Raw genomic sequence first — 27346 nt, forward strand, 5'->3', positions numbered from 1 at the left:
ACAAAAGTCTCACATGCTCTACAGTTCTTCCTTTCTGCTTCTTGTCACGTACAGGCAGAACTGAGGACAACAGCATCCCAGCTAGATACTCTAAGTGACATCAAAGCACAGTTCATAAATATGGAAAAACGTGTAAATAAATGACTTGTGTGCAAAGCATTTCTAAACATAGTCTAAATAAGGGCAGTATAATTATATCACAGGATGCAAAGAGTTGTCACAACATCAGGACCCTATTTTCTGCAAGAAAATGTTCTCTTGGGAGAATCTATTCCAGTCAGACAGAAGAGACAGGAAAGACTGACTTGTTTAAAAAGAGGTTTGCACCAATACAATATTTGTGTAAACTTTAATCTCCTTACAGTAGAAACATACACAGTCCAAGCCAAAAGTAGTGTAACAACTTCACAGCAAAGCTTACCAGTAAAATGCAAAAGTAGTTTGTATCAAATTCTTAAAAAACTGTGCACTTTCTCAAACTTAACTTTGTTCAGCACATCTTTTTGATTTATATATAATAAGGCATTAATTCTATAAGAATCATTTACTATATCCCAAAATCGCATGACCTAGGTGTAACACTCTATAGCCTGATACCATTTTTGTTCCTTTCGATATTTACAGATTTAATCTACCTGCATTGACGTGGAGCATAGAAGCACTAAGAACAAATACAAGCTCTGCCAATAATAGGTTCACATTGAAAAAGTTACATAGAAAAAAAATTAGCTCAATTATGCATTGCAATAGCTTGGGTCTGCTGCAGCCATGACTGTAGTTTTAGAATAATTTTCCCTTTCTTGTGCTTCCTCACTTCCAGTAGTATTTTGGTCTTTCAAAATGCAGAACTGAACCTGCAGGAACTGGAAGTGGGCCCCATTTCTACCACCTACCCAAAATTTGGTTTTCTCCTCCTCCCCGAAGACAGTTCTTAAGTTTCTTTGAAATTTAAATCTTCTATAAAAGGCATCGCTTAAGTCATTCTAGCTACTATGTACAGAAATGGCTCAGGCAATTAAGTAAGTCCACCTTGTCATTAGTCAACAGGAAGTATAATTACTGTAGCTGTAAAGGAGGTATCTAGTGTTCCAGAATACGTGAGTTTAATTATGGTGAGAGCTTCCTCAATTCTATTTACATGACAACTTCAGGCTCAATGTTAAATAGCAAGTCATCATTTCCTCTTCGAACTTCAAGTAGTAGAGGTGATTCGTTCATCACAGCCTCTTGCAGGTCACTGGAAGTCATCAAAGGACGCCCATTGACTTTCACAATAATATCTCCATCCTGGATCCCTCCTCTGTGAAGACAAGAAGAAAGAGACAATAAGTATGCATTCTATGCAGAGAAAAAGTACAAAAGCTATTCACCACCTCCTCTGCTGATGTGATAAATTGTTTTTGTTTCCATTGAAGGGAAATCCTACCCTTTTGACTGCGAAAGAATAACAAGTAGTACTTGTTAAATGCAAAATCAGGTTTGGGTTTTTTCATGGAGGATTTCTTTCTAAAACAGCAAAAACTGAGTCTAACTTTCTCTTTGACTTCCACAAAACTACAGCAAAGGAGAAATAAATACTTTTATCCATGATTGACTCACTTCATCCATTTACAAGATCATGCTTTTATGTCTCCAGTATTTATTTCAACCACTGGAAATTAAATTCCTCTCAAAATTTCAAGACGAGTGCACCAGCTGAAGTACTGGAAAATTATTTCTCTCTTGCTGTTCAAATGTAATCCAGAATAGCTGCTTTTGTTACTTTTTCATCTTTTTAATAATTCCTAAAATAATTTTTAGATACATTTTATTTATTTTGCAACTGTTCTGTCAAATAGTCTCTTTCTCTAAGATGAAGCATTGTCTCAGATAACAGCTCTGAGACAGTCTTATGTGAATGTTATCCTGTCTCCTGTTTAAATTTAATCCAAATTTCTATTTATTAATATTCAGTGTATCTTACAAAAATAAAATTTGTCCATTGTATTTGGGGTGCCTCAAGTTGCACCAGGGGAGGTTTAGATTGGATATTAGGAAATATTTCTGCACAGAAAGGGTTTTCAAGCACTGAAAGAGACTGAGCAGGGAAGTGCTTGAGTCACCATCCCTGGAGGTATTTAAAGAGGTGTAGATGTGGCATTAGGGACATGGGTGGTGGCCTTGACAGTGTTGCATTAATGGTTGGATCTGATGATCTTAAGGGTCATTTCCAATCTAAACAATTCCATAATTTAAACAGCTCTGATATTGAAATATTTCACTTTTGTAGATGTGAGTAGAATCTTAGCACAAATATTTTAAACCTAAAGGCACAATTTTTAATTGTTTAAATACAGATCAAGACTGGTATGGGAAATTGCTTAAATATAAATAGAAATATTACCTTATTCGTATCTATTTGGAGATATAAATATGGTGAAAAAAAATAATGTACTCTACATACCTATGAGAAGGTGAGTTTGGAACAACTTCATGTACATAAATTCCACTTCTGACATCAGGAAAATCAGCATTGTTGTGCTTCAGTTCTTCCACCAAGCTAAAAGAAGAAAACATCATTGATTACACCACATAAGAAGAAGCATTCAAAAACTTTTATTTACTTATTCTTAAATTTTTTGTGATAAAAGAGGAAAGACCTAACAATTAATTGTTTGTCCCTTGTTCTGTGATGAAAATGTAGGGCATTTGAATTTGATTGAAACAAGTTACATAGATTTTGAGAGAGTCAAAACTACTTAATGGTCTCAGACATCTTCTGCAACAACCTGACTTCTGTTCTCTGTAGCAGTAGCACAGAGGGCCCTGTACATGAGCAGAAGGACAGGAGCACTCTCTGTCCTAGGTGCTGTACAGGGACAAAAGATATTTCTGCCCAAAGAATTAAGGCTGGTGATGGGGCAGAAATTTGCTAACTATTTTGCTTCTTTTATTTTGCAAGTTGTTCCTAATTTGTCTTTATCTAGAACAATAGAACTTTTGATAATTTCAGCCAGCAGATAGATCAGAACTATGAAAGTTTTCCAAGGAACTTCAGTTTCCTCAAGTTTTCTTCAGGAATTGTTTGTGCATCCCTTTCTAATGAAAGAAGACAGGAACCAGCTGCAAAATAAAGACTCTACAAACATCCCCTCATTTCAGAGTTGATGACATCATTTCAGGTCTGTGCATAGCGTGGGTTAAAACCTATTTCTAGAAACAAAAGGGTTTAGATCAAGGATGGATTACTCTGCTGTCTGCCATAAAAAATTGGGGTCCTGAAGGTGGAAAGCAAACTAAAATGGCTGCAAAGATTCCTCTTCACTTGACTGTACTCAGGAAGCTAACAATTAAACGACTAAAGCAAACACACAAAGGGAAGTAAGTCTTTTTCTGAATAAAAGGCCTGCAGACACCTTACATGGCTTCATTACATGCCAAAAAAGCAGTAAAATCTCAATGTTCACTTCACTATTACGAAAAGGAACATTCTGAGTTTCCTTCCGCGATGTTCATGCCATTACACTGATTCATTCCAGCTGAGGATCTGACCCTTCAGGGAAGACTGCAAGAGTGTAACTCGATAAACAAAAATGGCTTCACTACAAATCCAGCTGGAAATTGTCTTGTTTGATTTCGTAGTCAACTGCCACACTGGAAATGTGCCTACTGCTGGGAAAGAACACCAGCATGAGAGCCCTCATTTGTTATCCCAGGATATATCTGGGTAATGGCAAGGCACAAAGCAATGTAAGAGACAACAGACAATAAAGAAGGAGGAGGGTGTCCATATTCTGGCTTTGTTAACATGGAGGCATGGAGCTTAAGTTCAGCATTTTAACTGGAAAGAAAGTAGTTGCTAATGGTTAGGCACCAAATCTTACATCACATGGCCTCCACTGATAAAACTAAACCCAAACTAACCCCCCTGTCAGCTGATCTGTCATTGGCACTCACAGTCACCTGAAAGCAGCAGCTTGTTTAAATGTCACCTAAATCCCGGTATAACTCCAGACCTCCTCCTCATGAGCCAAAATCTGTGTTCAGGCTCTTCCTAATTTCCCTCAGCTATGAACATGGCATCCACCACTATCAGTATTTACAGAATTTTCAAGTCTCAGAACACAGATTTCACCAATTACATCAAAACATGTGCAGACTTCCTAGAAACTAATGATCACTTCTGGATTCTCTGGAGATTTGTAATGAAAGCTGAATGAAGTTCTGAGCCACTACTGACCACATCTTGTATGCATGATCATACATTTTAAGATACTTACGCAGGTGTTATTGTCAGCATTCTGATGCCAATGAAACGTTTCTTCCCATCTGAAAGTAACACAGGGGATATTTAAGAAATTTAGGTAAACACTGACAAAAATAACTACTCTGATGACCCAAAACATCTGAAAATTAAAACAGGATGTATCAGCTTAACAAAGCTAAACAAAATCATAAGCATCTACGCTAAGGTTATTTTTTAAACTCTGGTTAGCCTTGGTGTACAGAATGACAATCCCTCTCCCTGGAAGTGAGGGTAAGAGAAAAGCTCTTTACACTCTGTGAGAATTTTTTGTTCAAGAAATTCAGGAAATTTCTGTGATCTAGTATCACATGTTTTCAGTAAACGGAAAATTTCATAACCTACCACCATTTAATCTGAAACTTGTCAAGACAATTTAATCATATGCTGTTCTCATTAAAATGTAGAAATGAGATTTAAAGAAATTTAAATTTCCACCTTTCTGAGACAGGACAATCAAAAGACTCACACTGATTGTAATGCAAATGGCTTGTTATTCTCACCCCAAAGAACGAAAAGCAAGTTTAAAAAAACCAACACGTAGATCTTAGCCAAAATGATCACAAAAATGCTTGGAGCACCTCTGCTTTGAGGAATGGATGAAAGAGTTGGCATTGATCGGCCTGGAGAAGAGAAGGTTCCAGAGATACCTTATTGAGGCCTTCCAGTACTCAGAGGGGACTTATATGAGATAGGGACAAACTTTTTAGCAGGGCCCATTGTGACAGGATGAGGAATAATGATTTTAAATTAAAAGTGGGGAGATAGAGACTAGATATAAGGAAGAAATTTTTTATGATGAGAGTGGTAAAACAATGGAACACGTTGCCCAGAGAAGTAGTAGATGCCCCACCCTGGAAACATTCAGGGTCAGGCTGGATGGGGCTCTAAGCAACCTGATCTAGAGAAAGGTGTCGCTGACCATTGCAGGGCGGTTGGACTAGATGACCTTTAAAAGTCCCTTCCAATACAAACTATTCTATAATTAGCCAGGACTCTACAGAATTTTAAATGGTGAAAATTCACTCCTTTAGGCAGACCACATTTCTGCAGTTGGCTTTTAGTAGTCATAATATTGCACAGCTGTCCTATGAAAAAAAATGCATTTTTTTACTTATGACTTCCTGAAATGAGTGCTCCAGTACTTAGTTACATCTGGTATGAAACAATATTTCCCCTTACTTGTTCCAGCACAAGTACTTCACAAGATCTTTGAGTTTCTCCAGGTTCTCATGTGAGGAAAAAGATGATGTACACAGACTCCTCTAACTCTTATTCTTTCCAAGAAAAATACTCCCAAGTAAAGGAACTAGTTCTGAATCTTATGCATGTCCAATATTACCACCACGGTGACTGAAAATGTTGACTACTAAACACTGGATTTACTACACTCTACACAATCTTACATCTGTAACTGTCATCCCTGCTTTGCTGTGAAATGTTCTGTCTCCTTTCTATGTTTGAAGTAAAACTAGTAAGATCCAAATCAGCTATTGTGAGAGTGTCATGAAGTCCAATTACTCAAAATCGAAGTCTCAAGAGGGCCACGAACTAGCTCATACTGCTTCTCTAGTCTGCATGGCATACATGTAAGTTTTCACTTTTTAAAAATATCCAAACGTGATAATTCTCCCACCTGAAGATAATCCCCTGGCCCCTGCTATGTGGATAGCTAAATGATGATAGTTAAATGTGCCCTTCGAAAGGCACATCAGTGACAGATTCTCTAATGACAGTTCTCTGCATTAAACAATTTGCTGTTGGTCATTGCCTCTGTTATACAGAAACACGCAGAAGCACAAAGGATACTCTGGGGGCTGAGATAGGAATGTTCCCGTGAAAGAAAAAATGAAAAATGAAAGAAGGGACAAAAGAAATTAATTTGGAAGAAACAAACCAGCAAGAATGAAAAACCACAGCAGAAATGCTGCTGAGTTAAAGGGAATTATTTCCCCAGTGCCTAATGATACATGTAAACATAAGGCTTTAGGGAAAAAAATAAATCCGGTAACTAAAGACTTATTCAAAACTAAAAGTCTCATTCTACCTTCATCTTTGGGGTATTATTTCGCCCCTGTTCATACATTAAAATTCAAAAAGGCCTTCTGCCCTCTCTCTGCAGTAAGTTTACCACACTGCAAGTAGCAGTTCACACTGTAAGACTAGCAGGCTATTGCATAAAGTAAAACTAACATCTACGAGCTATGAGTTATTTTAGCAGCAATCAGGAGGCAGAATGAAAAATAATTAGGAGAACTGGAATAAAGTGAGGTTTTACAACTGATGTACTAAGAAGTACATCACAAGCGTGCAGTCCCAGCAGCAGTTAAAAGAAGGTTTGTATGTTGGAAAAATCAGGTTGAGCAAATGTGAAACCATTGTGGCTTAAAGTTGGAGCAGAGCACAGCAGAGAGAGATACTCAAATCTCATTTAATTTTGTAAACACCAGGCCAGTTCCAAAGGTAAAAAGTCAAGCAAACCAACCTCAACCACTAGTTTAAAATTAAATCTGTTTTGTGTTAATAGAAAGTCACAAGCAGCTAACCCCAAGTCTCTAGAGCCAGTTCACTGTTTACAGAGATTTGTTCCACAGTATGGAAAGCATTTGTTCTACTGTTAAACTTTATTTATTGATCTCGTAACAGCAGAGATACAAACCTGACAGATAAACACCAGCTGAAGGCAAGAGTGTTTATGGCTTATAAACCATGGCAAAAAGAACTGATAAATCCAAACTAAGGGGTCAGCTACTCAAACTCTTATGGGCAAGAGTAACTCCGGCACAGGAGTATCCTCATTGCAGTTGATTTCAGTGGCACCAAGATTTCACCAAGATTTCCAAGTGAAGAAACGGATCCTGTACTTTTTATTCAAGCAGCAGGTAAAACTCCTGCTTCTCTCCTATTTACTTTTGCACTTTAAGCTCATCTTGTAGATTGCATGAGCAGTCCTGAAAGCATGTAAGATATTCCACTGCCAAACAGAAACTGAAAATAGCTCAAGTCTGTAATGTGAACTGTGTGCAGTACGCCTTTTATACAAACTGTATAGCTGAATTTAATCAGTAGTCTGAATCTATATTCAGCAAGCCTCCTAAGCAGCCCCTGTGATTATTGGTAATAATTATCAGTAATAATCACCCAAATACATAGATAACCATATAATTCAATCACAACTAATACACTGTCCTGAGGATGTAAATGAGGATTCACAGAAACGATTTGTTGGATGTGGCCAATGCAGAACTCCCTCATTTCTCCTTGCCCATCTGAAACAAGGTTTATTCTTTTTCTGCAAAAATAATATAAGAGGTCAGGCTGACCTCTTAGGCTGAACTTTCTCTTTAATATTTTGTCAAGTTGCTAACTTATTCTCTTCCATTCTAAAGGATACAAGTTTAAACACTTTCTAGTTTTACTGTTCTGCTCAAGTCTAAACTAGGAATAGATGATAGAGCCAAAACTGAAAGTAAGAAATTTTTATGAGATACTAACAAAAGACACTGGAGTAAAGAATCAGTCAATGCTTAAGGATAAATGACTTCCAGAGGTAAAGACAGAGTACACAGCTGGTTACAACTAAGATATAGATGGACACACTTCATGCACTAGTTTAGAAATTCCTAACTATGAAAGGAGGATAAACTCAAAATTAGTACAGGCTTTCAGACCATTCAACAGACAAAATCTGTATGCAGTGTGGTAACTCTTTGGTAGAAAATATATTAGGTATTATTATGTATTACAGATGCATTAGGTAATGTCAAATTTTTAGATAACAATAGTCAGGGCAAATACTTAATTCAAATGCCATCCTCTCCTTTTCCCCCCTCTCTGCTTCTGTACTTTAGTAGATCAAATATTTATAGAAATGTACAATGGATGAGACTTTAAAGAATTTAGTTATATTTTACATAAAACTGATAGTTATCTGATCTCCAGAGTAAATCTGGAAAGAGGGGTATCCTAAGGGAATTTTATCATCTTCAGGCAACATGGTATTAAGAGTAATATGGTAATATCCTTAAGCTTCTTCTTATGACTTAACTGTACCATAAGGGAAGATTCCAGTGAAACTACTGCAATATAATTGGAGCAAAACAAGACATAATAAAAAAAATCCCAAAAATTCTTCTTCATAAATTCATTATGCCAAGAAATAATAAATATACAATAAACCTGAAAATTATTAGTAAAGGCCTAAAAATTACAAACTAGGGCTCAAATATATGGTGAAAATATCTCTATGCATCAAGAGATGCATCAATTTTAAATGACTTTTAAACAGCTGTTCTGCCTGTAGCCTAAAGGTACAAGAGGTAATTCAGAGAAGCAAAAAAAAAATTAAAAAAAAAAAAAACCAACAAAAAAAACCCCCACCACATTAAAATTGCAGTGACAGTCACACAAACACTAAGAGAAAGTGTGAATCCTTTCGATTAGGCGATAATGTGAATGATTAAAAACCCTAAAAATCTCTATGTTACAATCACAATATAAACTTGAACCTTCCACAATGTTTTCTCTTAGGGTTCCATAGGCAAAGTTATCTCTAGGCCCTTAGCTGGGCTCAGCAGGCATGTCATTTTCCAGAGGCAAAGGTGCCTGAGGGAGCAAGGTGGTTGATTTCAGTGGTATCTCTAACCTTCACTGACTTTCCAGCCCATTACCAGGAACCCACTAGTAGATGGTGGGCTTTCTGCTCAAGGCTTGTGTTTGTGCCTCTAAGGCCATTCCTGCAGGGTGAGCCTCTGCTCCTCCCTGGTTTGGGATGAGAAGTTTGGTTCTGAAGGGTAACCACTAATGGTACAGACCTGCTTGTTTCAGAAGCCAACAATCAGTTAGCAAACTGGGTGAATAAACAGGCCTTTTGACTTATTGGCCAAAACCAAATTATGTCAGCTAATTTGAAATGTACTTTTCAGCATATAATTAACAACTTCTTTAATCTACGCCTCCTATAACTCCCCTCAAATCAACAGTGAAAACAACATAATTTGTGGAATTAAGCAAAATTAAGAATTAAGATGAGGGGACTCATCAGAATTGTGATGGTCTCATATATACAAGGAGATGCATAACTTTAAAACCTCTAACTAAGGGAAGTTTCTGAAATAACAGAATCTGAAAGAACACAGAGGAGAATGGTGTGGGGAAACAACCCTGGCATCAGGAACTGGATGAACTCAGAAGAAGACAAGATTAATAGCAAAAAGATTCAAGAGAAGAAGCAGCAGCCAACATGATAAAAGATGAGTAGTAGGGTGTGGACAGATAAATTGGCAAGCAAAAGAGCAAGCAAGATTTGGCCTGCATGCAGCATTACTAGATCAGCTTCAGCTGTGCAGTATTTACTATGACACCTAGAACAGGGTGACAGATACAATGCAGGCACATAAAAAGAAGTCCCGAGTACTGCAGTTGTCAGTTGCCAGCATATTTAGATTTATATGCTCTCTGGTGCAGAGGCCATTCTTTTTTTTCTGTTTCTCTCCCATCTTCCCATGTATTTCTTCACAAATTAGTACACAGCCCTTCTTGCACCAGGGTCTGAGAGTCTATCATAATATAGCACTGACACAGATGACCATGTTAAAATAAAGATCAGGTTCTACTGGCAAGGCACAGACTACACTCCATCTGTGGACAGGTGTTTATAAAGGTTTTCACCTTATTCTCCACAGTACACCTTAATCTCCTTTTTCCTTGGACAATAAATGAAAGAGGAGGATAAGACTCCTTCATCAAGTCATCATCTGTTCTCAAGATCGTTTGAGACAGTGATGACTCATCTGTGTCCCCACTATCCTCAGAGGCCCTATTTCCCAGATTTATACAGATACTGTCTTCTCCTTGGGTGTTTGAGTAATAAAATGTCTCTCCCACCTGTGTGAAATTGTTTTCTATTTCCAAGTCTGTGGTGCTCTATAATGTAAAATGATGCTGGTCCTTTCAGTAATAGGATCCCAGAACCCTGTTTTCTGGCACTTCACCAGGATCAGGATGATAACTGGAAGATGTCATTGTTTCTTGCAGACTTTACCTTTACTTTGCTTGTCTTGTGACTCTGTGAGAAACTGAGTGATACGGTCTGAAGGAATAGCAAAAGAAATTCCAGCTGTGACCTTCAAAGTGTTAATCCCAATAACTTCACCATCCTGTTGAGAGACAACACCCGATTAATTTGCTCTTAAATGACAGGATTCAGCTCACTGCCTAGCATTTCACGTTAAAAGCTTGCATAAGAAATTTTGGAGTGTTGTAATCACTCCAGAAATAAACATTACTTGTAAGGGAGGATCTGGGCTCTGATTCATTATCCATTTTGCATTTAACTGGGATGGCCAGAGAGATTACAGTACAGTTTGTTCATCCAAGGACCACTCAGCAAGAGTGCTCTCTACTACCACTGCAGCCACAGTTCACTGACCTGCAAAACCAGTGCTGGTTTAAAGGCATCTATTTTAAAATAGTTGTGCAGGTTAGGTCTCATCTTTGTTGTGCATCCCATCCCACATCTTTGTTGTGCATCCCCCAGGAATCCCATATTCCTCAGTGCTGTGTAAAATTTCCTCTGCTCTATGGGGAAATGTTTTCCTATGGTGTATGAACTGAGACCTCATTTGCATAGTTTGAAGCACTGGCTTCATTAGCTTGAACAAATGGAAGCTGGTATGACCTAAGAATCTTTCCAAAAGAACATTCTCCCACTTGTTTCAAACTAGCTTGAAACTAAACAAACCAACCAACAAACAAAACCAATTCACATGGACTTACCAGGTTAACTAGAGGTCCTCCAGAGTTTCCATACTGTAAAAATGACATAAGGGAACACTAAATTAGTGCTTCACTATAGGAAATGCAATTCTAATTTCCAACAGTATTTTGTTTGTAGGTAAATTAAAGAGAGGAGGTCATTTCTTAGGCAGCACTGATGGACACAATATTGATCACAGAAGATTACAGGTAGGTTTTACCCCACCCATTCCTCAGCTCTTATCATTAGAATTATTTTCATTTCATAAACAGGTCTTGAGTTAGGATCTACAACTTACCACTCCAAGTAGTTAGACCTTAAGTTTAAGAAGAGTTATTAAATAGTTAAAACTAGTATTTTGATTCTTCTGAAGATTGTCAGAACAAGGTTTTGAAATAATTAATTGTTATTTAAAGTTATATTTCAGTGAGGTGCTCATACAGTTTTATTCATCACTTTGGTTTGTGACCCTGACAGTCTCTCACTCTCCACTGGAGAAGAATGCAGTTTTTTCATACTTAATCACAGCATATTGCTATGAGGTAGCTAGTACATAAGGATTGATTTAGTAACCACAGATATGTAACCCTCTCTAGGGACGGCATGTAGCAGCTCTGAGCAGCCCAAAATTGCCTAATACCTAATGGCTTTCAAAGGAAACATGCAACAGGACCATAGGAAATGGGTTGGGGAAGTTGCTTGTCCATCTTCGTTGGCTCAACAAGTTTGTTTTTGAGTGACACCAGAGTTTTCAAGTAGGTTTGCTGAACAGCCAAGAGCAGCAACTTACCAGTCAAAAGAAACAAAAGCTAAGTGATATATGACAGCAATGTGAGACACAAACTGTTTATGCTTAGATAGCACTGTGGAAATCTTATAGATTCTCAGGAAAATAAAACAGACATAGTTTATAAAATAGCTTCAAATTTCAAATTTAAACAAACAGATTGGTTCCTCATATAGTATCTCTCCACTGATCAGAGGCTGCACACTTGATTTTTATGTCTGAATGACACAAAGGAACCAAAATAATGAATTTCAGCCTTCCTTAGCACATCATCTTTCATTCACTTGTCTTCTGCTTGAAGGATGTGATAATGAAAGAACAACACATGCAATATAGCTCCATCTAGGAACATATGGCCCTATTTTCTCCTGCCCCATGTTCCTGCTGTCCCAGCATTTCTCAGAAGGCAGCTGCATGCACATTCCTGCAGGAAAGTCTTGGCTGAGCCACAGGAATGCTCTGAATAGACCAGCTCTCAAACTCCTCCCATTCTCAAGAGAAAACCAGTGTATTAGGTAAGCACAAAGCATCCTTATGCCAGGGACCATCTTCATATTTTGTAGTCTCAGATGGCAAAGCAATTCAAGTACATTGCCATTATCCTCACCTCCTCCGCTATCACACTCTTCCTTTGGTCTAGCGTTATCCGACACACTTTGCTATCCTTGACTAAACCTGCCCATTAGCTTTGGAGGGCAGTGAATGCCTAAGTATACACACCAGGAAGGAGTCTGAGCTTGAAAAATGTGTATAAGCAAGTCAAGAATTCCATGTTCTAATTCTGTCTCTGCCACCAATTCAGTGTGTGCTCCCAAGTTACCCGTCTTGCCTAAGTTTTCCTAGTCTCCTTAAATAACTGAAGAGAGTAATTCTAATTAAATGTCTGAAGAGGTTCAGTTCCTGGATCATACAAAGCTTTTTGAAAAAGTTCACTTTTATGTCATATCTTAGCACAAAAAAATAATTACACTCTTTTATCCCCCTATACCATTTCTCTCAAGTCTGTGACAATAACCATTTGTGAAGCACTTTGTAATGTAAAATATTGTGTTATGATATGTCAAATTTGACATTGAGTCCAACAAATATATCCAGAAAATATTTTCTTTTCAATGTGTAACAGATTTAAACTATAACATTCCAGGCTATTTTCTACCCCTGATATGCATGCAGTGCTCTTCTTAGAATCAGCACAAGTTAAATACACACCCAAGGACTTCACTTAAGCTCTCTGGATCCCTCCAGGTTGCTCTGAAGGGTCATTATTTTCATGTATTTCTATATGACATGCAGTGCTAGGACCCTTAATTCCAAACTGTATCTCAGTCTTTATGTTATTTCACATCTGGATTCTTACGTGGAGTATATGTTGTGCAGAGGGAAAAGAGGAATAGCAATAAAAAAACCCAGCCCTTTAATTAAGTTCTTACCTGGTTGTCCTGTCACTAAATTGAAGCAGATAGTATCAATTTGATTACTCCATCTGGTTCTAATGTATGGAGATGAAAGAAATTTTGGCTCTGTTCTACAGCTTGCTTGGCCAGAGCAACTCAGCAAGCAGAGAGAGAAATGTATTGATTTACTGCTGGTTGATACAACCATGTGTTACTGCACGAGATCTACAGAATGAGAAGGGTCTGTCCTATGCAATATCTCAAAAGACAACCTCAAAGAGGGTAGTTTTATTTGTCATACCTTTCACAGCGCATCTTATAGACACTGGCATAGTCTCTTATAAAAAGGAGAGTCTATCACTGATTTTAAACAAAGTTGCTTTTATTTAGTGGAGTCATCTTTAAAAGCAGGCATTGGTGGGGAAGGACTGTAAAGGGAAACTCATCACATGCCCAGTACTTACATTAATAATAGCATCTGTCTGAATGTAATCCATGTCTGAATCTCGCAGGCCGAGTTCTTTGCCGTCTCGCTGAGCAGTGCTGACAATACCTGTTGTCACAGTGTTCTGTAAGGCAAATGGACTTCCAATTGCCACCACAAATTCTCCTGGTCTCAGGTCAGCAGAGTGCCCCAGTAACAATACTGGTAGTTTTTTCTTAAATGAATGCAGAAAGAAAGAAATATGCATTAGTTTATACTTGAAAATAACCTGATTGGAAAGATTAAAAACTAGCAACAAGTTAGCAACATACACTTTCCATTACATTAATGAAAGAGCCACTCACTATCATATACCCAAAGCATATGCCAGGAGTGTTGCTCCTTTAAATTGTCTTCAGAAACAAAGTTGGCGGTAGTTCCTTGCAATTTCACCCAGGAAAAAAAAGCCAGCAAGATTCTGAAAGAGATTTCCCCATTTTTCAGCAGATTGTTCCCTCCTCCTCCTAAAAACAGCATACAAACCAGCTGTTGATCAGCCTGCCACTCTCTCTACACTATCCACCACCCTGCAGTCCTTGCATATTGGCACAAAGGTAGAAGGATTAGCCAAAATGGCCTGGGTCTTCAGATAAAGATAGCAGAATTTTGCCACATATGAAATGAACTGCATTTTTTTTATTAAGTTTTTAGCAGTTTCTAGCATAGAAGACCAAGTAATTTAAATTTAAGATATGAAAAATTTCCAGGCCTGGAAATTGTTTCCCACAGATATGTTTCCAGGCAATCCCTAAACATATATTCCAGCTCTGTACTAAACGAAACTGAAATAGAGTTGCCAAATGAAGTCATTCATCTCTTTATGCCACTCACCTTAGGATGAATCTTTATTGTTGCAATGTCAGATTTCTTGTCAATGTCTTTGATGGTTGCTTCATAGGTATCTCCATCCTGTAGCTGCACTTTCAGTTGTTGTCTCCCTGATATTGCATTGGTGCTTGACACCACGTGGGCATTGGTCACAATTAAACCGGAATCAGACATAATAAACCCAGATCCACTGGAAAGCGGGACATTTCGACCAAAGAGAGGGTGCCTGTAGGAAAAGCAAGTAATTGTATGTCATAAGGAAAACACAAGAGAAGATTGCATTAGACGTCATTTACCACCTTTCACCTTGAGAAATAACAAAGCATTTGATGGTGAATTTTACAACCCTTACAAAAATTAAACCAAAAAAAAAATTACAAAAAAAGGATCCTCTAATGAAAATTGTGACTTCTTTTAGTCAGTCGGGGATATGGGAACTGAGTTTTACAGACAACCAGCAGGGTTCTTTTCCTTTGGTTTCCAGTTCTGTCTATAGGCTTCCTTACACAGAGGCTAGGTGACCAAAAAAAAAAAAAAAGAAGCAGGAGCCCATCTGACCCCACTAGTTGCTGTTTTTATACGAGAAGAAAACAATGACAGGAAATAATCGGTCTGACAAATGGACTGATCCTCTACTGGGAAAAGGGAAGAGGAAAAAGAAAGAACTTTGCAGCTGGACAGAGGCATAAGGGAAGAAGTGAGGGCTAAGAGGATCATGAAGCCCAAGCGTAGACTGGCAGGAAAAAGCAAACCAAAAGGAAAATTATTTTGGAGGACAAAAGGACTAGAAATGTGAAAGAAAGAAATGAAAAAGACTAGCAATGGGTAGAGCCTGGTGGGAAATAACATGTTCTGCAACATAGACAGTTAAAAAACTTTATAAACTGTCTAAAGTACTATGACTTTTCTCTCTGAACAACTGCAGTAATGACCTTAGATTTGATGGCGGAACAGAAAGTGCCTGGGTAGAAAATAAAAAAAGGCCCACAAATTCTTCTTTCTTCCAAGATGTGGTCCATATTAGGATATTGTTGGAAAGTTCTGGCCTGTTCAGCAGTAAAGAATCGGAGCCAATCCCAGGAAGACGTATCACAATTAGTGCCCAGAATTAGTGCTGGACAAACATTTACTTATAGGGAAAGCACAAACAATCTTAACTACATAGGAGAAGGTCTTAAACATCTACAGCTGTAACATTGTCTCAAAAGACCAGTCACCACATGCATAAAACTATGTCACCAAAAAAAAAGCCTATAAAAGTTCTCCAAGAAATTCTTAGGCCTATGCAAAGTCAGAGTACTCCAGGCAGAAAGACATTCAGGTAATGGAGTATATGTAATATTTGCAGTAATTTGTTCTGACAGTGGGTTGTTTTTAGCACTCTCATTTAAACCTGCCTCCCAGGTTGTTTTGAGCACTCAATGTTGAACTTGCCACCTCAGCTCCAGCTTCAGTACACTGAATATTGGTATGCTGTAGTCAGCAACTTTAGCACTTTTTTTTCCCCCTATCAAAAGTAATTTCTGTGTTTAGATAGGTTACATCTGGTCAACATTCTATCTCTTAGTGCTCTCCCTGCCAAAATAAAATCACCTCTCATTAAAAGTAGTATAAGCAACAAAGAGCTATGTTTTTCCAGTTTACCTTCTGGATTATTTTTTTTTCATTTAAACTGATATGATAATACAACAAGCAACGCATGGTAGTGAAGGCTGAAGAGACCTTCAATGATGAAATAGAATTATTTCAGGGTAGACAGTATGTAAAGTACTGTAAACCCAATTAAATCTACTGCACAGGAACAAAACACACAAATGTGTGGTTCTCTGGATAAATGAGTCTGCTGTAATGTTCCAGAGTATTTTGTAAACATCAAAATTCAAAAGGAAAACTACTACATTGAAAAAACTTTGTAGACCTTTGCTAAACAATGGAACTAAAACAGAAAGAATGGAAAGTGTTACCTGAGGAAAAGTTCAATGTGAACAACGGCAGGTGCAATCTTTTCCACCACATCTGCTATGAAGTTGAATTTGTATCTTGGGCTGTTGGACTGTAGGTGACCTATACTAGCAGAAAGAATTGGATATGTTAATAAGACAACACCTTTTTTTAGCAAGGAGGGGAGATAAACCTGTCTTGAACTGGTCAGTTTCTCCTACTAGAACAGTTTCCAAACAGGTACTGGAAAACAAATCAAAGTCATTAAGATTATTCAAAACTTATCTAGCATTTTGCTTGATCCTGAGAAAATTAAACATCAGCATAACTTAGCTATAAATTCTTAACTTAGCTATAAGTTCTCTGACTTTTCTTAAAGTCTACAAGCCCTGCCTCAAGGATTTTTCTCAGGACAACTACTAACTACTATCCAAAACACATAGGATCATAGGATAGGTAAGGCTGGAAAGGACCTCAGGAGGTCTCTAGTTCTACCTCCTGCTCAAAGCTGTGTCAGCTACAAAGGCAAACCAGGCTGCTCAAGGGCTCTGTCCAGCTAGGATTTGCAAAATCTTGCCAAGGATGGAAACTCCAGAAACTCTAGGAAACTTGTCCCACTGCTTCACTGTCCCCCGTGACGTAAAAGCTTTTCTTATAGCTCGTCTGAATCTCTCTTGTTGAGACTCATGTTTCAACTCGTGCATCCTCTTACTATGCACCACTGTAAAGAGCCTGGCTTCATCTTCCTAGTAACCTCATGAGTACAGGGAGGCTGCCTGGAGCTTTCTCTTCTCCAGGCTGAACAAGCACAGTACACTCAGCTTTTTCTCACAGGAGATATGTCCAGTCCCCCCAGCCATCCTCATGACCTTCTCCTGAACTCCATTTTGTCAATGCCTTTCTTATATTGAGGGATCCAAAACTGGATGCAGTATTCTATATGTGGTCTAACAAGTGCTGAGTAATACAGCTGCAGCATTTGGGAGCCACATTTAAAACCCAAGTTCTAATTTTTTTGAAGTAGACACATTAGAAACCTGCTGCAAATCATAACCTTTGCCCCTAAAAAGTTTTGCAAATTCACATTTAAGCTGCCCCATGCAGCTGGGCCTAGCAATAGATTACTTAAAGTTTTTACAAAAGCCAGTGTGGTACTACATTAAGCAGCAGCATTACACAAAGCATTTATGAATACTGAATATAATTGTGTGGAATGAAGATCTTACAGAGGGGAAAAAAGCCCACAGTATCCTGGCTTCTAATATCAAAACATCCTGGATTCTAACATCACAACATCCTAAAGTAATAATACTGCTTGTGCTAGAATGTCCTACTTTCTGCAATCCCTAATACACAGGGACATATCACCACACATGTTAAACATATGACAGGGGACATATCACCACATTCAAATGGCAGTCTTTCATGTTTACAGTCTGATGCTTTAAAATTAAATACAGGGTCTAGGGAAGGGTGTAAACAAGTTGTAACCAGGTACAGCAATAACATTTTTGACTTTTTCAAATCTGGTACAACAGCACATGTTTATCCCAGGAGATACACTTCTTTTTCTGCCATTTAGTCAGGAAAAAGAGGCTCCAAATTCTCATTTCTAAATATTATCAACTCTCTGGAAGTGATGCTTTGCACTATCATGATTTACTCTAAGTTCAACTCATGCTGAAGGATGAACTTACTCCACAGTAGCTCTTGCATACAAAGTCAAGACCTGGTCTTAAAGATTTGAGATTTGCCTATTTCTCGGTCACATAACATAGCAATGAGTCCAGATACAGATTCTGTCTTAAGAAAGTATATACTTTTCTTTCATCAGCTGCCCCTTTATCCAAGTCTTTAAAAGGAATGCAGGTTGGAGGCGTCAAACAGAAAGTAAAGATACACAGAAAAGAGAGAAATGTTTAAGAGAGTTCTCATGCATTTTCACAGTCTGTGTAATTTTAATTCTCTGATCATTCTGAGCAATCCTTATCTACAGATGCTTTATGACCATTAAACCTTGTAACTTGTAAATTATTTGGGACAAATATAAAGATTACAGCACAATGGAGTCTAACCTATTGACAAAAAAGATGTGTCACTGATCTATTCTATTATTTGAATGAATTTATTAGATAGGGGGTGACATAGAACTGTTATAGTTCCTCCAGTCTCTCAGGAAGCTTTCACTGGAAAGTGTCAGAGGACCTTTGAAGTCAGTTAAATGCAAGGCCTTACATTACCACAGCAAGCAAAAGACCTAAAGCAAAGACGGGAACTTACGGAATGGACCCAGCACTGGTACAAAAGAAGAAAGTATTGAAGAAACCAGATCAAGACAATTAGGCATTTCTTCACAGAAGTCTATGAGTTCTTTTTCCTGTTACTGGATATGGGATTTACTTCTGAAGGGAAAGAAACCATGCTTACATTTAGCAAGCTAGATTTATATGATACAGAATAAACAAAAGGAACAGCTTGGCAGGACTAGATTCAGCCCATTATTTTTATGTACATTCTCACGCATTCCGAAAAATCCCTCTAACCAACTGAATGCTTGTTTTAGTACTTCGTTTAAAAGAGACACTGCAAACAGGAATCACAGAGGACAGTCAAATGTAAGCACAATATACTGTTATTTATTTTGCTTACTAGGCCACTGAAGATTTATCTTACCTCCAGTTCACAAGCAGTTTGCCTGATTATGCAGTATATCCTTTGAAGTCTACTAACATGACTTTGAACACTTGCATATACAACAAGTGTTCCCTGACAGGATATAACATTACCATCACATTTTCTTAATAGACATGACCATGCATCAATGAAAGACAGTTGAATAGACCCTCAGCTGATAAACTAGCATGGAACTGGGGGAAAGACAATGATGAATGCAGGCTTTCAGTTGGTGTAAATCAGCATAGCTCTATGTGAGTCAGGGCAACTAAATCCCTTTGCATCTGCTGAGTGCTGAACTGTTCTGCCCATGCCAAACTGTTACAGCACTGCACATGGTCAAAAGCAGAGGAAGATGCCTGCCAAAGAACTCAGTTTTGCATCACTCCTGACTAGCCACCAGGTAAACATCGTGGGTGGCAGTGGCTTTCCAGGTAGGATTTGGGGGAGGTAGAGAGAAAGTGTCTGAAAGATGCAGTGGATAAATGTAAGCATGGAAAGAGATGAAGGAAATAAAATGCAGCATACAGAGAAGAGACTGTAAAATTGAAACAAAGCTTGTCTTCTTTTCATACCACAGTGAAAACATTTCTCAGTCTAAGCAGAAGTTCAGAACCTCCCTGCTCTGGTCAGAAGACAAGAATACTCAAACTTGAAAGTAAATCCAAATCTGCACTATACATTAAAGAGAAACCTGAAACAAAGGAGGATCAAGAATTAACAGAGACTCAAACTTTGTACAAAAGATGTGGCTGAAGATCTACTGGTCTGATAAGAGATGAGCTGTTCTCACTATTTTCTGGTGGGGATCAAATACTGGTGAAAACTGACTTACAAAGTTGAGATGCCTTCATGGAAACTGATCTTTCTTGAATAAATTTTGCAAGCTGGAAGGGATCAGAACCTTTAAACACATCATATGATGTGCCAGGACCTCAAACTATGGACTTGGAAGATGTAACTGCAAACTCACATTTACTCTCACATATGCAGCCCTATTTAAGGGAACTGAAGTGTTGGTTATTATTAATAGCATTTTAATGCACAATTATTACACTGACGGTTTTAATCAGAAGTTCTCAATACACTTCAAAAGGGAGGAATTGCAGCCTGAGAAACTGAAGAAGGAAGCAACATACAACACTGTATACACTGTATAAGGTCACCCTGAATACAAGTGTTACAACTGTAGTACTGGAATTAGTAGTAGCAGAATCTATCCCTTAATTTGCATTAGTTGGTACACACTAGCTGCCGCTACTGTTCTTACTAAAATATAAAATTAAATATGTATCTCCCTACATACACACTCCTGCTGCCTTGTGGAGCCCCACACAGCTCTTGGATCTCTGCTGGGTTGATCATGTAACAGCTCTGAGTTCACAGCACCTTTGCAGATTTTGACCAATTTACCCCCTGAAATTTGCCACATAGTTTTTCAAAGGTCTCTCAACAACATGCACTGTTTTCGATGGTATTACTGAGTGTTCAAAATCACCTCAAACTAACCACAGCTAATTTGTCTTGGCAAGAAGACATAATTTAATCCAATTAACCATCTGTTGTATAACCAAGATATCAAAGGTGCTGCAACCAGGTTGTACTTGAAACAAAACCAAATTTATACTGTATGAGTCTTTAGCTGTCTACGGATTTCTTAGTAAAAAGAACTAGATTTCCCCAATCTGCTCCATAGCCAAAAATCAACCAGATTTTCAGCACACTTGAACTTTGATCCTATAATTTCAATTAAACTATTAGATCTTCAGGTCTCCAGCTCCTCTCACAGAACACTCAAAATCCAGATTTTGATATAAGCGCATAAAGAGGAGCTAAAGATTTTCAGCCTATTTTGTAAAGAGTGATCTTACATTTCCAGTTCTGTGGGCTCCAACCACACTGGATTTGCATGGCTAAACTCAAGTGCCTGTCACGTAGGAGTATCCTTATTATCAGCTTAAGATTTTTCCTGGATAGTGACGTTATCTACAGGCTATGACTTCATTCAATAGTGTTTTATTTACTTTGTTGCAGAGACAATAGACCCACTCCAATCTCATTAACACTGCTGTAAAACCAGGAACAACTCCAACAAATCTGTAGTTAACCTAGTATGAAGAGAGCTGGAAAAAAATTTCAGCAGAAATAATCATCATAATCCCACTGAAGACAATAAACCCGAACCAATTTACATTTGCAAAAGACTGAACATTTCTGAATATCTGCCAACTTAGTCTCTGTAGAATTAAATCAAATCACATTCACTGCTTTCTTAAAGACAATACATTGTATTACAATCCACAATTTTATATTCATTAAGAATTTGTGAGCCTGGGAAACTCATTCTTTTAAGGCTATTTCCCCATCCCCCTTTTAAAACCAGCTTCAGAAAAGATCTGTGCGTTCAGCAAAATTATTATGTCTAAGGGTGGAGTGCAACCTGGCAGATCTGATCACCAGGGATAAACACTGTCCCTACTGTGCTTTCATGGAAAGAAATGAAAGACAAATAAAAGATTATAATGTCTCTGCTTAAAAAACAGAAACATCTGCTGGAAACATAGGTTCATGGGCAGCTTTTCTGATGAATTCAGCATTAAGATCAAGTTGCATAGCTGTGCACTGACCATAAAGCCTTGGTGAGTTTAATGCCACATTATGGTTCAGGCAACTTGTTTATACAATGGATGTCTACCGTGCACAGATGAAAACAATCTGGTGAACCAACACCAAAGTGGCTTTCTCGTGCAATGCAGCAATCACAAGGGCCAGACAGAGACAGACTGGCACAGGCCTTCCAGCATAGACACCTCACTGAAATGCTTGTTATTCCTCCTTCCCAAGTGAATCTCATAAAGAGATGCAATGAGAACATCCCTCTCCTGTTAGCCATCCTATAAAAAGCAGTGAAGTTTTATACTCTGAATTATATACCAAACACTGTACAATATTCATCCTCACCTGCAGGAACTCAAACTAAACTCAGACATAACGAAAACAAGCAGTACAGGAATGTGACTAAAGTTTGGTTTTCCAGCTAATACCTTGCAGAGCATTTCCCTAAATACAGCTGTGGGCAGCTGCAAGGCTTTGATGACAATAATACCAGTAGGAGACTTCAATATCTCTTACTGGGCCAACTTCTTAAAATGCAAGTAATTGTATACTAAGTTGTTCCTATCTTCAAGGTTATGTATAGGCACACTCCAAACACCCCATGCACCAACCCTGTGCAATGACTCTGCTTATGTATTAACTGTATTTCAAACATTTCTCTTAGAAAAATGAACTTTTAGGATCATATCTTGCAAAGATATGATCTGACATGGGTGAGGCTTCACATCACGACCACTTTCTGAGAGTGACTTCAGTTTAACAGTGGAGAGGACAGAAACCAGTAAATGATCAGTGTCAAATCCAGCCTCAAAGGTTTTCTAATCAATCCCTCAGTTTTCCTTGTTCCACTGACAAAATAGCACTCAGTTTAAAAAAAAAAAAATCAACATTTTTCCTTCCTCATCTTAGGTAAGAAAGTACAATTTTTTTTACATTTAAACTGTCTTCACAGAAACTATTAGCAAAATAACATTGCAGGGAATTCTTAACTGTACTAAGAAAGTTGTACTGAGAGATCAAAAGCAGCCCTTTGTGCAAAAAACCGAGTCTGACATAAATTGATCGTAGATTGCAGGTGACCAAGTGAATTCTTTGAGTGAGGAGTTTGACACTTTAATAGACCAATATGTGCCATTGTTAAACTTGCTCCCCTAAGAAACAGGGCTCTGTAAGAAGGAGTCTTTGATTAGAGGTTGTCCTCCATAAATATTTACTGTTGAAGCGGGAAAAAAAAAACCAGTATTTGTAGCATGGAGTTTAACTTCGCTCTGGAGTTCCGCAGGCTGTTCCTATCAGTATCTCTGAAAAGACCCCGGGTCTGTTCATAAGATGAACTGTGTAAGAGTTTTCAGGGCACAGGCATGTTGAAGAACATCAACTATGGAGCTCCTATACCTTCATGCACTATGTACCTCCTTTAGTTCATTGTATACAGAACTTGGAATTTGGCATGGTGTTCTTCAAGCTAATCCAGGACTTCAACAAGGAAAAAACCACTTTAAATGTCAATTTTGGAATTATCGCTCAATCACCCTGGGCACCTCTTTCCTCCCTTCCTTCCTGCATCCTTTACTACTCCTTTTTAATGCATCCTTGTTCACCAGACTCCTGTGACTAGGAAACCACAGCTAAGTTTCTTGGCCAATCTTGGTTCATCACAGCCAGATTCCAACTTACCATCAACACAAATAACTGGAAAAAGGACAGGAGTAGACACTTCAGAAGCTACTCTTCAGGGTTGGTGCATGTTCTAAAAAGGGCCCAGGTCATACTGATGGAGGCTTCCATTATGCAAAATTGTTTTAGTATATGGATGGTTAAGTAAAACTGGCTTTACTTCATAACTAGCTTATCCCTTCAAACTGAGTCATCTGAGGCCAGATTTCTCTCAAGAACAGGGAAAAGAGAGAAACTTGACAGCAATTTTGAACTGTCAACTTTCTTCCAAGCCTCTCATTACAGCCATTGCATGTTATTGTTGTTTTTTTTAAATACCATAATTGAGTTCTATTCCTGGCTCAACCACCAACTCGGTCTGACCTTGGGCAAGACACTCAGTTTCTTTGAGCTTCAGTTTGTGCAGCTGTAGAACAGAATAAAAAAAATTAAAATTTAACAGAGAACCAGATGCTTCATCTAAGCTGAGGTTTTCTGGGACAAAAAATAAAGCCAAAATAAAGTGAACACTAAAATAGTTGCTTGAAAAAAAAACATGCTACCTCTGCCTCACGGCTCCAAATTCCTAAGCCTATTAACAGCAGATTCAGGAGGATTCCTTAAAGAAAGTGTCATATATACCAAATGCCAAGGGCTCAGTAAGCCCTCAGACGCAGACTAGCTCACTCATTTTGGTTAAACATTCTGATTATTTCACATGGATCAGTTCCAGCCAAGTTTTAGAAGTACTAAAGCTAATGGATTCCTATGCAAAAAGGAACAGGCAAAACCCAATTTATAACTACAAAATACTAGAGAGACTGATCATTGCAGCTGCAGGCTGGCACTTGGGGCAATTCTTGGCTCTGGCAAGATAGTCCTAAAGCAACTCCAGGAATACCCTCTCTTTGAACTGGTTTACCTTCTCTCAAGAGCAGGATGTATGAAAGGTCCCCTGTTCACAGAGAGGCTACAACAGTAGCCCTATTCCCTCTGACCCCTCCCAATAATTTTGGCCAGTTTGCCTTGAATAAACAGAATGGTTAGTAGTTCACTAGACATAAGCGAAACACCAATGCATGTTTTAGAACTCCATTATGCACAAGACTTCTCTTTCCAGGAACTCTATGAGAAAGGTAGCAAAAGCAAACCCTTAAAATAACATATCAATAAGTACGTGAAAAGACACTGGCAGCATTAACACTTCTATAAAGAGACACATTTTAATGCTAGAAAGAAATTACTAACTTTAGTGATTACTAAACTTTCCAAAGTTAAATCATCAAGCCTGAAGTTGCCATAGTATCTCACAGTATCCGAGCAAAGGCCTCAGTACCTTACTACAAACAGAAGACCACGTGATATCCTGACTGTCAATATTTTTATACTGTAAAAGAGGTTTTAGGCATTTTTTCCCACTTAAGACTCTACAAGACTATAAAACCTTTCTGTGAAGAACACAAACCAGGTGAGACACTATTGTTTAGGTGGTTTATATACTACTCAGTGCTTTTTCTGTCCTGATTGGTTTTTAGAGACATTTCCCACCTAGTGATGTCTGTCAGGTGAATCTGATTAACATCCCCACCATCACCAAGGATGGCCCAGCAGCACAAGTGTTCCTGTGTCCCCGCTCTGTTTGCACAGGATGTGCTGCTGTGGGTCTGCTGTACAGCCTTCATGGGCCATGCCACCCAACACCTCAGCCGTCACCACTGACACGATGAACAAAGCCGGCACTGGCAGGATAAGAACAAGCTGGTACTGCTGCCCTGCCTGCATGTTCTGGCCTCAGAAGGGGAGACAGCTGAGGATGTGGGCGCTGTGCTGCCCTGGCAGCTGAACACCCTCCACCTCTCTGGGTCCTGTGCTGTCAAGTGTGTTCACCTCTTCTCACAGGTGCACTGCAGCAGCAACCTGCACATCATCAAGACATCCACAGCCATGCTACCGAGGAGAAACCTTCCCAAACCTAGCCCAAGCCTACACTGAGGATTGAGGAGAAGGACTTTGTTCAGAAAGGACCTGAGCACCCATTCCGCACAACGCAGCTCACTGGTGCCATTGGCAGCTGGGTGTGATGCCACGTCCTTGGAGCTTCTTGCGGTCCCTAGAGCCACCCAGTCTTCCCAGGCCACTGAAAATCACGATTTTTCTTTACCCTGGAAGCCAGCTCTCCCCCGCGCCGCCCAGCCACCCACCCCACCACAGGTCCCACCATGCTCCTACCCGATTCACAGGCTCCCTTCTGGACCTGGGCGACGGCGGGCAGCCCGTGCTGCAGCGCCTTGCGGCTCACCGCCTTCAGGTGGCAGATGTTGTCGTAGGTCCGGCCGTCGCTGCCGCACACCTGGGCGCTAAGCTTGCACTGGCACACGCCCTTGGCGAAGCGCTTGCCCATGGGGTAGCGGCAGTCGAGGCTGTCCCCGCACGGCGGGTCCTCCTTGCGGCCGCAGGAGTCCCCCTCGCCCGCGGCGCAGATGAGGCAGCAGCCGCAGCGGTCGGGGACGTACCCGCTGGGGCAGCTGGGGCTGGGGCACTTGGACACATCGCAGCGGGCCGGGCACTTGGCGCGGGCGGCCGGGAGCTCCGCGGCGTGCGGGCCGGCGCTGAGGGACAGCAGGAGCAGCGGGCTCAGCAGCGACACCCGCATCCTCGGCGGGGACGGCGGCGGCGAAGCACGGGGTGCGAGCCCGCCCGGCCCCGGGGCAGGAGGCGGGAAGGTGCGATGGCGGCGCGGCGAGGGAAGGGGCGGTCGGGCTTTGTGCACACACGAGCGGGACAGTGTCTTCTGCCCCGGGCAGCGCTTCTGCGGGCGGAGCGGGGAAGGAGCAGCGGGCGGAGGGCAGGAGGCGGGAGCACAGAGCCGGTCCGTGCGAAGCTCCCCGGGACTAGCTCGCAGGGCTGAGGCGCCGGGCCATGACCAGCTGCCGGTGAGCGCCGTCCCAAGCGGCCGCGGGGCTCAGTGAGGGCGGCAGCGGGCAGGGCCGCGGGCTTTTATGTGGGACGGGCCCGCGGCCGCCGCCTCCAGCACCTCCAGCCGGAGCGGGAGCTCCGCGGCGGGGAGGGTGGACAGGCTCCACCCCGGGCGGGACGGAAGGACAGACGGACGGGAGGGCTCGTTCCCCTGGGCTGGGCGCTGCGGGGCGGAGCCGCTCGTCTGCCCGTAAGTCACCGCCGCGAGCGGGGAGAGCCCCAGGATGAGGTGAGCTGTGGACACTCACTGGAACGCCAGCAGCTCTGGGTGCCCGACGTGGGCTAAACAAATGCAAATATATACATGTGAGAGAATATACGTGAAGAGAGCAGTTGAGACCTCGAGGAGCACAGGGACAGAAAGCCGGCGGCCGCTTTGCCTTCCTTCATGCTTTGTCTTCAACGTTAGCGGTAATAAAGACGTTTGCGGCCACTGCCACCAAAGGGTAATCGAGGTTCAGCCTCTATTGTAACACTGAACACACTGGCACTTGGACAGGAATCCCTCTTTGCAGGTAACAAGCAGGTCTCTGAACCAAAGACACAAGGAGCTGAACACAGTCCTTGTAGCCACTTGTTCCTGCGTGGCATCATGGCACATTGTACGAGACACGTTCCGATAGATAAAGGGGATCTACTCGGCACCCCACCATCATTTAATTCAACAAAAGATTTGGCAGGTTCTCTACAATAGTGATTGGAGTTATTGCCAAAGCCTTACTGTTCGAGGTTTGGGGGAGTTTTTTTAATCTATTATTAATCACAAAGTATTCAGTAAGACTGTGAGGTGGAAGAACATCTATTGAGCTCTGTTAACTATTCACACACACCGCATAAGGTGCAGGGTAAACCTTGCCCATGTGTGCCATCTTTATCAACAGAACACTCACTTTTGCTCTAACTTAGCAACTCGTCATAACTTTCAAATTAATTAATGCAGGTATGGGTTGAG

The 27346-nt window shown here is 40.1% G+C and overlaps 1 protein-coding gene across 1 annotated transcript; it reads right to left on the minus strand.

Moving 5' to 3' along the window:
- Positions 1 to 330: 330 nt before the first annotated feature.
- HTRA3 (HtrA serine peptidase 3) lies at positions 331 to 26364 on the minus strand. Its single transcript, XM_027686643.1, has 9 exons — positions 25648 to 26364; positions 16497 to 16596; positions 14536 to 14758; positions 13685 to 13879; positions 11060 to 11092; positions 10326 to 10440; positions 4260 to 4308; positions 2444 to 2539; positions 331 to 1300 (listed from the first exon to the last, which is right to left on the minus strand). Exons 1-9 carry the CDS (start codon positions 26069 to 26071, stop codon positions 1135 to 1137), a joined length of 1401 nt encoding a protein of 466 aa, XP_027542444.1. The 5' UTR covers positions 26072 to 26364; the 3' UTR covers positions 331 to 1134.
- Positions 26365 to 27346: the final 982 nt, after the last annotated feature.

This window comes from Neopelma chrysocephalum, unplaced genomic scaffold (genome assembly GCF_003984885.1).
Source record: "Neopelma chrysocephalum unplaced genomic scaffold, ASM398488v2 Primary Assembly neopelma1_71, whole genome shotgun sequence".
Taxonomy (NCBI): Eukaryota; Metazoa; Chordata; class Aves; order Passeriformes; family Pipridae; genus Neopelma; species Neopelma chrysocephalum.